General features: G+C 37.1%; 3 protein-coding genes across 3 annotated transcripts in view; 2 read left to right on the top strand and 1 right to left on the bottom strand.

The window, feature by feature from the left end:
- The window catches only part of LOC137393391 (pejvakin-like), a 55,972-nt gene extending 53,217 nt beyond the window's left edge, over positions 1-2,755 (top strand). Inside the window, exons 7-8 of the mRNA XM_068079926.1 lie at positions 398-630; positions 2,056-2,755. Of these exons, the coding sequence (XP_067936027.1) occupies positions 398-630; positions 2,056-2,346 (524 nt within the window). The 3' untranslated portion in view covers positions 2,347-2,755. The remainder of the gene's footprint in view (positions 1-397; positions 631-2,055) is intronic.
- Positions 2,748-3,965, bottom strand: LOC137393392 (uncharacterized). Its single transcript, XM_068079928.1, has 2 exons — positions 3,882-3,965; positions 2,748-3,664 (listed from the first exon to the last, which is right to left on the bottom strand). The coding sequence occupies exon 2, from the start codon at positions 3,660-3,662 to the stop codon at positions 2,748-2,750; it is 915 nt and encodes a 304-aa protein (XP_067936029.1). The 5' UTR covers positions 3,663-3,664; positions 3,882-3,965.
- Positions 3,966-4,500: 535 nt separating this feature from the next.
- On the top strand, positions 4,501-9,748 carry LOC137393478 (elastase-1-like). Its single transcript, XM_068080051.1, has 6 exons — positions 4,501-4,606; positions 4,896-5,073; positions 6,074-6,170; positions 6,872-7,055; positions 7,912-8,048; positions 9,549-9,748. The coding sequence occupies exons 1-6, from the start codon at positions 4,558-4,560 to the stop codon at positions 9,705-9,707; spliced, it is 804 nt and encodes a 267-aa protein (XP_067936152.1). The 5' UTR covers positions 4,501-4,557; the 3' UTR covers positions 9,708-9,748.
- The last annotated feature ends 4,015 nt before the right edge of the window (positions 9,749-13,763 follow it).

Raw genomic sequence — 13,763 nt, 5'->3', positions numbered from 1 at the left:
AGTGCTTCTCCTAGAATTTAATTCTAGGAGAAGCACTAAGTATTTATCTCCGAAAGCTTTATGAAAAGTTTGACAGTATGTATGAGGCATCATTGCAATGGCACCGATAGAGTTAACATCTTGTACTATCACAACAGCTTACTTTGCTCTGCGATTAATATATTATTATGCTGTTATAGTCCCAGACAGACAAGTCCTGTTTGAGAGAGTGCTGAGCTAACTTTTACTGATCTTCATACTAGATACTGATATAAGTGGTTATATACTGATATAAGTGACTAGATACTGATATAAGTGGTTATATACTGATATAAGTGACTAAATACTGATATAAGTGACTACGTACTGATTTAGGTGATTCACTGGGACTCATCTCCACCCATTGCATAAATTCCAGGTCTTTCTCTCCTGAACGAAGCTTCAAGAAAGGCCCTCGTGGTACACCTGCTTGAACTCTGTGCTGACCCTCTGCTCCTTAAGCAGCTGTCAAAAGCTTTAAAGGGTGCTGCAGGAGACTCTGTAGACAGCGCAGTTGAGAGAGTGTTGGCCTGCTTGAATGGCGCTAAAGGGGATGAGACTGCTAACTCCCTGCAATTCCTCTGTAAACTCCTCAGATCTTTACCTCTAGATGTGAGTTTCTGTTTGAGCATTGCTCTAAATGCTCTTGCTTTTCTCTCTAGTCTACAGGTATTTGATAGTCACATTTTAGTTTATACTATAAATGTGACTATCCTTATGATATTAAAGTTATTCCTTATGATATTAAAGTTATTCCTTATGATATTATAGTAAGTTATTCCTCATAATATTATAGTAAGTTATTCCTAGGTCAATGATCTCAAGCACTCATCTACTCTTGCTATTCTATGCTTTCAATTGCTTAGTTTATTCTGTTTATGTTGGTTATTTTGTCTTGGAAGGCTTCAACCAGGATTCAAACAGAGAATGTCTCTCTCATATCTTGTCAGCCCATTTGGTAATATTATGGCGCTGTTCCTGATGCTGACTTTTTGACTAGCAGATCAAAGAGCAGCGGGTGCTGAACTCTGATACAAGAGTAGGCCTAAATTGAATGCTTATCTATTGTATGCATTGCTGAAATTGTTTACCAGTACAGACGGTTCCCTACTTACGAACAGTCGAGTTACAAACAACGGTACATACCAACGTATGTACCGTTGTTCGTAACTCGAATAACTTTCGAGTTATTTGTTTGAACTTTGTTTGAACTTTACATACGTATTGTAAAGGGATTTTCCGACCTTTACTTGGCACGATCTATACTAATAAATAAAGAGAAGAGAGTGCATGTAGTTTCATTCAGCTTTTAATTAGCGAAGGAAATTTCACTAGCCGAGGAGCGTAGGGCTATCTGCTCTGCTCAACTAAATGAGCGCACTCATTTATATACAATAATATCAACCGTTCCGGCTAACGGTAAAAACATCGGCTAACAAGGTGAATAAATAGGACTGCTAGCCGTTGGTATGACAACCATAAAAGTGACGATAAGTGATAGTGTTATGACAGTATATCAGATATAACAATAGCATAACGAGTGAAACAACGATATAATAAACGGACAACACATGCAAAAATTAAGGCATTAACCATAAGTGATAGCATAACGATTAAAACAACAATATAATAAAAAGGACAAGACATACAATAAATAAGAAATGCAGTGTCATGGCCCGGCGTCCACCAAAGTATTATCTCCATTTTGTTAAATATTTTTTCAGTACAAACCAATACAGGTTACTTATACAAGCCTTAAACATACTTATATAAACCTTCAATATACTTATATAGGCCTTAAACATAAATTATAATACAAAATATAGCACTGAAGCAACTTACGAACAAATTCACCTTACGAACAATCGTTCGGAACGTAACTCATTTGTAGGTTGGGAACCGTCTGTAATATTATACATAATTGGATGAGAGAGGCTTTCAGTCGACTTCGCTTAGTCTAAGCCTTGCTCTCTGAATAGCTTGTTGCCATTTGGTTTCATCAAACGATGGTTGTCATTTGTCATTTTTTTCTGGCAGCAAATTGATGCGTTGTCGAAGCTTGAACCTACTGACCTGCCCATTCTCTCTGCTGTTCTTGAGAGAACATATACTGGGAGTTGTCTCGCTTACACCCGAGGCAAAACTCAGCAATTCGTTACTGATAAAGGATCTGCGCTTGACTTCCTCATCGCTGGTTTGGGATACACACTCGGCGAGGAGGGGATTACTCCGCCGGACTACTCCGTTCACCTTCTCCAAACAGTCTTTGCTGTCATCTTTGCACTCTCCACTTGCTACGACAGTGACAATGACTTTGTATTCGAATAGTAAGCAAGGTCATCACGATGTTAACTCTTTAATTCGGTTTATTATAAATTAGTAAGCTGTTTGCTCACCTGTAGTTGACCTTCAACTTCTGTTGCCCTTGATACTTAAATTTATTTTGATGGATAAAGGCAATCTACAAGAATATATATTTTCTTATGTTGGTAGATGCCTTTTTTGTTAGTAGCGATCTGGTTATTACATGTCTATGCTAACTAGTCTAAGCATATTGTATGTTTATTATATTTGTTTGATGTTAGACCTCAGATAACTTTCCTTCCAAGAGCTTATAAATTGCAGACTAACATAATTTTTATAGGACTCTATTAGCTCTATTACAAGGTAGTGTATTATGTTCTGCATTCGCTGTTATACATCTAATAAGATGATTAATATATCAAAAACTATAATATATTACAGCAAACTGCTTTAATTTGAGTTTGTTTTGCAGACACACTCGATTGGTTCTTCTGGCTTCTTTCATCTGTTTCTAAAATCCTCTGTGATATTTTATAAACCTCTATCTGCTCACGCAGTGTTTTTTCAAGCATCTGCAACTCGATGTCACATTTGTTCTGTGTAGCTGCATGGTCATCAAGTGTCATGCCAGCCATCGCTTTATTGAAGATTGGAACGGTGGAACCGTCAGAGCTGAGCTTATGCTGATGATCGCCACTCGTCTTACTCATAGGCTCGCCTGTATGATAATCCACCTTGTCACACACACCTAAGGCATTGTTATTGTGTTGCAGTATGATTGTCTGATGTTCATTCTCCATCTTCTTGCTCTGGACATTTTTATCAAAGTTTTTTTCAGTTTGTAAATGAGTCACTTGTAAGGCATTCTGTACTTCTCGCACCAGTTCCTCTGTTCTTATCCTTCCTTCAACCTGCAATTCTTCTCGGGCAGCGCTGACATCTGTCAAAGGCCTGCTCTGGTTTGTGAAGCTTGAATGGAGGCTGGATACCACGCTGTCGATCCAGGAGAACTGTGCAGGCTTTTGGTAACTGCTGTCAGCATATTCATCGATGCCAAATGGCCTTTCTGGTTTCTCATCTTCATTTGCTGATGCTACTTCCAATTTCTCTTGAACTTTTTGCTGTTCGTAGATGGCTTGTAACTGCAAAATTTCCGCTACCCTCGATTTCTTCTGCCTCTCTGCATATTGTTTGTGCTGCTGTAGTTCAACATCTCGTTTCCACCGGTCATCATCATTTTCTAAACCCTCCCTCTGCATCTCGCCTGCTTTTGTGTCAGGGTTTGAAGATCTCGTTGCACTAGTGGTTCTGTGACAACTGATTTTTGTATCCTTTCCCATACCTTAAACATACATTAAAAACAAAAATGTACAAATCTAAAAGTTTCTATGCATTTAGTAACATCAGTTAGTAATTATTAGTTAGCATGTGTGTGCTCAGCATTTAGACCAGGCACATGTTTATACTACACAAAACTCACCTCGACTTTTTATGAAATTTTGATAAAAGATGAAATGGAACAAAGCTATAGCTCTTACTGATTATTTAGCTATTCCTACCTTCAACGCTTGAACTAGAAACAGAGAATGACAAGTCTACGCCTATAGTTACTATTCTAATCACTTCTTAATCCTACAAGATCCTCACGTCAATGAACAGCTAGCTCTTCCCTTCAACAACAATTGGTTGCATTATTTGACATGCTAACACTGTCCAGGTACGTATTGCTACATGCTTTCTCATGAAAAACTGATTCTGTACAGGCTTTTGTTTCGCTAAGCCGTATTATTGTGCACAAATATGTTGACAAGTTCCGCTACTTGTTTCCTATTGTCAAACGTATTAATAAAACGGTTTTGTTTTAGCTTTTCATACCGCTCGTCAGATATTAACAATTGAACGACTCCATATGTGGGCCAGGGATAGACAAGTGGAATGACCATCTATCATTAAGTCTTTCAGTATCTGTGACAGCTGTCATGCTCTCAAACTGAAGTGTTCCATGATTTTCGGAACAACTGCCTGGTTCTCAAGCAAGCACCGACTTGTGCTGCTCCTGCACAGTTAGGGCACCTTGAAGCAGCGATATATCTCACAAGAGCTGTAATGTTAGTCAGATAAGAAAGGAATTCTTAGGCTTAAGTAGAAGGACGTGGTCTGGCAGCGTGTGAGATGATATATAAAGGCAGCGCTCAGGTATCTTAAACTACAATCAGGATTCAATTCTAGTTCAAGATGTTGGCTTTTGCTCTTCTTTCCGTTCTCGCAGTGCAAGGAGTATTTGGTAAGCAAATGGATTAAATATTGTGCATGTGATAAGGTATAGTAGGAGGTAGCAGCTAACAGGAATACTCCTAATGCGACAAAAGATTTCAAAGTTTTAGTATATGATACCGATTTAAACTTGAATAAAAATTTCAAATTTGATCTGACTTTTGAAGTCTGGTATCGCATCATAACTTCCAAGTTAACTTGAATGCTGTTATGAAAGATGTGTACTTTAGCTAGTTGCATTCTCCTGTCTCATATTCATAGACTGTGAACTCACAGACAACATGTATATGTTCATGCAGGTAGCTGTGGTCAACGTGGAAGCTCCACTCGCATCGTCGGAGGACGCGAGGCAGATCCACACAACTGGCCATGGCAGGCTTCACTCAGGTCAACTAGCTGGTTTGGAAGTTCTCACATCTGTGGTGCAACTATCATCAGCGAAAGATATCTTGTTACCGCTTCGCACTGTGTTGATGGGTATGTCTATGAATAACTCTAGTAAAACTTTCAGACATCATCTGTCGCATTAGGCCTTTCTGAGTCATCTTAACTTTGTTGAGCAAAATTGAAATTGAGACATTAAAATACTGCAGTGAACTACCCTAGTAGGTACCTAGAATTAAAAATAAACTGCACGTATACCTCCCTCTCACTGGTTAGCGATATCTACGACTATTTGTCACCTTGTGTTGTCATACACTGTCGATGCAAAGTTTAATAGTCTTGCTATTTGGCTCTTGGTCCGTGTCTTGTTTTTGATGTAGGCTCTATGAACCTCATGCTATATAATATACAGTATTTTATGTTTCGTACCCTCTATGTTTTGTTCGTACTGGTTGCTATGTATCCTTCAGTCTCTCTCTTATATGATGTTTCTATTGCATATATAGTGTACAATGTTTCGTATACCTTACGTAGTTGATTTCTTCTTTGTATTTTAACATTGTGTTTTTACTCTTTATGTATGAAGTATATATTATCTGGTTCTTTACGTTTAAATAAATCATGCTCTTTATTAAGTGTTTGAATTCATTTTCGGAAGTATGTGTATCTTATGCGTTATATATTGTACACTTTGTGTATCACTCAGATGTCTTGTACATTTTCTGTATCAATCATGTGTCTTGTACACTTTCTGTATCATATATTTTGTGTATTGTACACTCCGTTGCACACTTCTTGAAGGCTCTTTTTCAGGTTACATTCTTTGTTGTATTGTTGTGTTCCTCATGTGTCTACGTTTGCATTTTAAATATAGTAAATCTATATACACAGACTGACTGCATCTATATAAGTGTTTTAAGGTGTCTATATGTTGCACAATCTATACACCCTTCGTCTTATTCGTAGAGTTGTTGCTAGTGTGCTGTACATATTTTAGTATATTTGCGTTATGTTGTATATTATAAGATATTCCATAGCTGTACACCATAATTTTTGTGTAGAGAATACTATATGCACATTTCTTCTGCCGCAGCTCTTCAACAAGAAGCTTGACCATTGTGGTTGGTGACCACCACAAGGGCAATACCCAGGCATCTGAAGTGACTCACACCCTCGCCAGGATTGTCATGGTGAGCAATAAACCCTTAGTAAGAGGATTACCTATAGTCGGGATTAAGTCATTATTACCTCCCCAGTCGGAGAGTATTATCACATACTTTGGCTTAAGTGTTTGTAAAGTCAAAATTGTCAGTCTGTCTATTTCAGCATCTTACAGTTAGACTGAGTGGAAAGCGTTTGCTAGAGACGATATCAAATAATCTAGTAAAATCTCAGTCTAGTTAAATATAAGATAATATAGGTAATCTATATCTTCTTGTTGAACTGTTGAAGAAATTGTTTTGTCTTAATTTCATAGCGGAGTTCATCGTAGAGAAATGGCTGCTGAGTCTTGATATTCGATGTTATAAATGATAGTCTTGTAAAAGCTCAGTGAAGAATGCATTGCTGATATTTGAAACAGAGCATTAGTTAGACACAGACAACATTGCATAGGAGTGACAACTTCAAAATTGTGCTGATCAGCAATGTATTTGAGTTTTTGTTAAATCAAGATGATTTCTCTATTATTATGGTGCTCAAGTCTTTAGTAAACAGTATATTATTTTGTATTATTTTAGAAATATTCTGTCAACATGAATTCAGTTTACACTATGTTGCTAAAGCCTGTGCCTTGTTTCCAACATCTCTAACCTGCTGCTTAGACAATAGAAGATATTGTGGCTATTTGTTTGTTAATAATTATAGCTAAAGTTCTTAACTTTTAATTTAGCATGAGCTCTATGATGGCAATAGTCTGTCCACTGAAGGACTTCCCTACGACATTGCCTTGCTCGAGGTGCAGTCTCCAATGGAATTCAATGAGTATGTCCAGCCCGCTTGTCTTCCTGGAAGTGAGAATCTTGACCTTGTAGGCAATGATGATTGTTGGATCACCGGCTGGGGACTGACCAAAGGTGAGCAACATGCACAGCTTTTTAGCAAAAACATCAGCTTTATCCTTGGCTATAGTTTTGCTTTTTGTTTTTGTTTGTTTAACAATTGCTGTTATATTTAGAATAGCAAACTACAGAGTAGCGCTTGCCTGGTAGACATGTACAGTATATGCCACACTCAGGGATCAGAGAAATAGTTTTAAAATGTGTCCAGCCATTGCAGTCATTTTTAAGACACTCAAAGCTTTTAACAGTCCATGAGTCTTTTAGCCAAATACCTCATGAGCGTACTTCTGCACAGCATTCATTTATTCATGCTGCAGGAAGTAACATTGCTAAATTTAAAAACTAAAGATTTAAACTAAAACTAAAAACGTGCAGCAATAGTATGTTACAACAATTGCTCCGTGTAAGAAGAACAGATGTGCTAGTCAATACATACATGTAGATATCCGTGTAAGAAGAACAGATGTGCTAGTCAATACATACATGCAGATATCCGTGTAAGAAGAACAGATGTGCTAGTCAATACATACATGTAGATATCCGTGTAAGAAGAACAGATGTGCTAGTCAATACATACATGCAGATATCCGTGTAAGAAGAACAGATGTGCTAGTCAATACATACATGTAGATATCTTAGCACCTTGCTTAGATTGTTTTCTCTTTTTATCTAAACTTTTTGGCTATTCATTTGAGTTATTTTACATCCAAAAAGACTAAAGATTGTTTACTGATAGTACAATGTTTTGTCATTGCAAATTTAAATCTAACCACAACTTTATTAATTTCATTTATTTTAATTTTATTTATGTATGCAATACTATCACCACTCATGGCTCAGCTTACTGTTAGATTAACATGAAATTCAACAGGATCACAGGATGAGAATGTGCTGCAAGAGTTGAACATTGAGGTGAGGACCAATAGTGACTGCGCCAACATTTGGGGACAAGAAATGATCCATGACAGCCATGTCTGCCTTGGGCATGGTCAGACAGGTGCTTGCAACGTAAGTGTTTTCACCTACTAGTCATGACACCTATGACCATTGGAGTGTACAGTATATGGCAGGAGCTAGAGAAATCCATCATATTACTCATCAAGCAAACTTAAAATGTGATGAGTTCATAAAACTAATGTTCATTTGAAAATGTATATTGAAGTTTAAAAAACTTTGAAATATTTTTAAATTGCTCGCATCACTAAGAAAACGAAGTGTCTCTTTGATGCAAACTTTGCTAAAAAACATTTTTCCTGCAGCCAAGCAAAATTTTTCCACAATTGTTTGTATGTTAGGCTATACATATTGTATTGATATTTCATAGATGGTTAGCTTACCCAGTCGTATCACGGACTAGCAAAAGCTATGGAAGTGATGGCAGCAGCGCGTTACAGAAAATAATAGTCTTTGTAATGCTTATGTAGATGCTAATGTTTTAATTTAAGGAAATAAATTCATTATCTCATCTTTTCAAATTTTTCAGTTTCCTGAGTTGCATCAGATACTGCGCCTAATTATTATACTACATATATAATAATATATATTATATTATAATATATACGGTATATACTGGTTAAATATGGCGGCTCCAAAATGTATTACAGAACCCAACTGTGGTATTTTTTAAAAACATGGGTCTGGATAATAGTCTAATTTTGGTGATAGCATAAGAGAAGTGAGATGTCACAAAGGGTATTTTATTACAATTAACTGCTTTCCTAAAATCTCTGACAAATATTACAACTAACTCAATAAGAAAAAATGGCTATACCAAGCTTCATCTTTAATAGAATACTCGCTGCTTCTTTACTTAAGAAATGCTTAAAAAATTGGAACAGTTGTTAAGTGAGCTAGATTAAAATACACCATGGACAATTGTCAACTTGTACACACTAAATTAAGAATTGTATTTTCTATTATCCTAACAAGGAGATAAAAAGTAGACAACTCTTTATATTAAATAACCTATTTCAAATACTTGCCCCAGTCCGATTCTAGCATTCAATGATCAAGTAACTAAGTTGAGGTCTGCCAGCTATACATTGCGTAGTAATGGCTATCGATAGAGGGATGTTCCTCAATGGTCTAAGGAGCTTCTATAGCACAATTGGGACATCTTAAAGATAGGCATGGCACCGTATTAGCTGTGCAAATTAGCAAGTGAACCACCACAGCTAATTAATTTGTGTACATTTCTAAAAACCTTCAAGCTTTTTCATTTTTTCGTTTTATAGTCAGCAACTGCAAAAAAAACATTTCCAGCTTTTTATTTAATTTGGTTGTAATGAATCATTGCAGTCGCTGTCTTATAAATGGCTGACAGCATCAATGTCCCACCTAAACTTACATTGAATTGCTGGTTTGTTAACAATAAAATATTTGTGATTAAAAACCTTTCTGACAGTCTTTATGATTCAGAGTTTGAGAAGGATTTTAAGTGTTTTTTATCTCTAGTCTCCTTAGCAGTTCATGCAACGCAGTGTTGATGTGAGTCAATTTATTCTGCAGGGTGACTCTGGTGGACCTCTGGTGTGCCGAGTAAATGGAAGATTTGTCCTTGCCGGAGCAACCAGCTGGGGAAGGTCTGGATGCCAGACAGCCGGTTACCCAAGTGTCTACACAAGGGTATCCAAATACATCGACTGGATCGCCGACAACGCCAACTAACTAACTAACAGAAAATATTTTTCGGTTCTTTGTTGTGCCTTTTGCTTTCATGGACATCATTTTGACTTTTGGGCAATAATAAATAAACGCATGACTCAATGATTTCTGAAGTGGGATCTTTATTAGCGTAGTAATGGTAGAATCATGGCCACCATAAGGGAGTCAATCAGCTCATGTTAAGAGACAACCTCATCAGTGAAACCGCTTGGTTTAGCCATGAGAAGTGAAAGATGGGAAGCATCGTTTGACTGCTGAAGTTTTAGTGAACACCCTCCATTAGATATACAGTTTGTGCTGGATTAGAGCTGGCAAAGTAATCTTGCTGAGATGTGCCGATAGGTAGCAATTGTTTTTAACATTAAATATAAAGTCCAGCTCTAACAACATATAAAACAGGAGATAATTAAAAACATTTTAATGAGTAAAGCTGATTAATGATTAGTATAAAAACTTTGATGCTTATTGTGTATGTAGGCACAAGAGATCGGGATGAAACAATCCTCCGCTTCTCTAGTCAGCTGTGTCACTAATAAAGACCTAAGACTAGGGCTTTTATAATTTGGTGCAGTTCATGTAGAGATGTTGGATATATCACACACTTTATGAGATATTTTGACAATACTCTGGTGAAACAGAACACAGAAAAATTACTTACATGTATATATGATGATTAAGTACTATGTTAATACCAAGTCTAGCAATCGCACGCAAGTAGACAGTTGTCTACTGAGATACTATCCTAAGGTACCAAGTCTAGCAATCGCACGCAAGTAGACAGTTGTCTACCGAGATACCATCCTAAGATACCAAGTCTAGCAATCGCACGCAAGTAGACAGTTATCTACTGAGATACCATCCTCAGATACCAAGTCTAGCAATCGCACGCAAGTAGACAGTTATCTACTGAGATACCATCCTAAGATACCAAGTCTAGCAATCGCACGCAAGTAGACAGTTATCTACTGAGATACCATCCTAAGATACCAAGTCTAGCAATCGCACGCAAGTAGACAGTTGTCTACTGAGATACCATCCTAAGATACCAAGTCTAGCAATCGCACGCAAGTAGACAGTTATCTACTGAGATACCATCCTAAAGTACCAAGTCTAGCAATCACACGCAAGTAGACAGTTATCTACTGAGATACCATCCTAAGATACCAAGTCTAGCAATCGCACGCAAGTAGACAGTTGTCTACTGAGATACCATCCTCAGATACCAAGTCTAGCAATCGCACGCAAGTAGACAGTTGTCTACTGAGATACCATCCTAAGATACCAAGTCTAGCAATCGCACACAAGTAGACAGTTGTCTACTGAGACACCATCCTAAGATACCAAGTCTAGCAATCGCACGCAAGTAGACAGTTGTCTACTGAGATACCATCCTAAGATACCAAGTCTAGCAATCGCACGCAAGTAGACAGTTGTCTACTGAGATACCATCCTAAGATACCAAGTCTAGCAATCGCACACAAGTAGACAGTTATCTACTACCATCAGATACCATCCTAAGTTACGCAGGATAAGAGGAAACAATTTAAATTAATTTTAAGCATTAATCTGCAAAAGAAATCTTGCTTCCCAAACGCTGTAAACATCTCTTTAAATTTTGTAATTATGCAGAAGAAGCCTTCGCAAGCTTTTCTGTTCAACATTTCAAACTGGTGCTCTCTTCTCCATTGTTAATAACCTGAAATTTGTTCAAGTTGGGGCAATGGGAATTGGCATAATGGTTGTGTTTACAAATTTAATCCAAACAGATAAAGCTCTGAGATCCTTTGGCAGGTACCTACTTGGATATATAACACCGCAGACCTCACTGTCAACTGTTACATGAGGAAAGCTATTTTCGTATAAATACATCTAGCGATTCTCAGCTACCAAAACCGCCTCTGGTTATCATGAATTACGCTGTATACCAACTCTTCTCTAACAAATTATAAGAAATGCTGCTTGTTAATGATATCTTTACAAACATCATTTCTGGAATGAAATATATGCATGTAATCACATTATCATTCATGAATGACTTCTACTGACTTCTACTGAACTGTAAGAAAGTTTACATAATCAGATGTCAAGACATCAGAGGAGACACGAGAATATAGCCTCAGCTACAAAGGTCACATTTTACCCAAAGCCACTAGTATAAACCTGAGCCTACCTCGTCATCTGCTTTAGCTTTCCATGAAATGAAAACAAGCATTTGTGAAATAAACAATCCGGCATGACTATTGTGTGACACACCGCACTCTAGCAATAGTAAAACATTGCTATTGATCAGCCAGTGGGTTTTGCATGTTGTTTACATCAATAGGTTTGCTGTTGCGTTACCTAGTTGGTAATTATGAAATGGAACTCTCAATAAATAACAAAGTATTTGCAATTTATTTGTGGCATTACTCAAACTTCTAGGAATTTTCATAATGAGGACGCATGATCCAGAAGAGAATCTGTGCTTAGAAGTATACATTCAGCTATATGAATATTATTTGGTGTCTGAGAAGTACACAAACGAGATAAGATGGCTGCAGTGGCCCAGCACTTATATTACTGCCTATGCTGGCCAATCATTCGCTATCCAGGGAACAGTTTCTCTTTGACTGTACAGGGAAAAATGTTTCTTGGACTGCAAAGGGAACAGTTTCTCTTCAACTGTACAGGGAACAGTTTCTCTTTGGCTCTAAAGAGAATGGTTTACATTATGAGATCACTTTGGTTAATAGAGATTGCAACAAAAAGGTGATTTTACTAGAAAAAAGGCAAAAGGTGTTATTTTGCATATCTAACTATATGCTTGAAATTTGATTCAAATTGCAGTAAGTAGTTATTTTCAGGCTATAACTTAAGACCTCAAGTAATTGTTGGCTACAGTTGGTGATGTACTCAAAGGTTTAGCACTAGTAAACTAGGACCACTAGAGAGAGCGGCTATAAAAGTTTAGGGTATTGTTCAAACTATTGTAATACATAGTTCAATCCTATTTGGTTATTTCAACGTCAGGTGACAACTTGCTGTGTTTATGATTTGTGTTCAACTGTGTTCTTCTATTGCCTCAAATTGCAACTGTTATATACGTGTACATGTAACAGTAAACTGGGTAGATTATGAGTGAGTTTTTGTATACAGTCTCACCTCGACATAGAAGTACCCCAACATACGAAAATAGAGTTACGAACAAAATTTTGAGCAAGTTACTGCTTTGAGATATGAGAAACCTTTGAGATATGAGTATACAAGCAAGCCAGTTATCGGTGGCTACTAAATGGCCAAGTAAGCGATAGGCCTCTTTCGAGAACAGCATCACTCGGTCTTTTTTATCGAATCAGTTTGAAAGAAGTTTTACAAAGGTCGGCTAAAGTGAAAGCGCAGCAAAAAGCCCCAAGCCAGAATCTGATAATGAAAAATTAAGACGAAAACAAAATTACAGTCAAGTTTAGTAAAGGATCTAAACTTAGCTTTAAGTGTGTGTTCAGTTAGCTAAATTAATTTAAGTTGAATTCAAAGTTTATGTTGAGCATCTCTCACCTAACAGCGTTGCTGTTAAGTATCTCTCACAACACCACTTTGAGCCACTGCGTCTGTCTCTAAGGTAGGAACTCCATACAGTACTGTACATAATAATGTTACATTTTATTGCATATCACAACCACTAAATAGGTATTTGTTACTTTGTGATCGTAAGTACTGAATTACAACAATTAAAAACATGGTTCTTCATCATAATATCCTGTTTTATGTGGTTTTTCATTGAATGGAAATGGATTAATTTGTATTTAGTTATTTTATATAGAAAATATCGCATTGAGATGCGAGGGTATTGACATCCGAGCTTCGTCCTTGAACACATTAAGCTCGTATCTCGAGGTGTGACTGTAGTATGATCATGCTCAAACGAGCTGTTTACCCACTTGGTGTAACCCAAGTTCAACTAGTTGTAAAGAGTGCTCCTGTACCCGTACTATGGCAAGTGTGAACGGACCAGAGGTGACAATATTGTTGTTGATATTATGGCCCAATCAGAAGTCTCTACTTAGGAAAAGACTGAACTAA

The sequence above is a fragment of the Watersipora subatra genome, chromosome 4, assembly GCF_963576615.1.
Source record: "Watersipora subatra chromosome 4, tzWatSuba1.1, whole genome shotgun sequence".
In the NCBI taxonomy this organism is placed as follows: domain Eukaryota; kingdom Metazoa; phylum Bryozoa; class Gymnolaemata; order Cheilostomatida; family Watersiporidae; genus Watersipora; species Watersipora subatra.
This window is presented reverse-complemented; position numbering and strand designations above follow the sequence as displayed.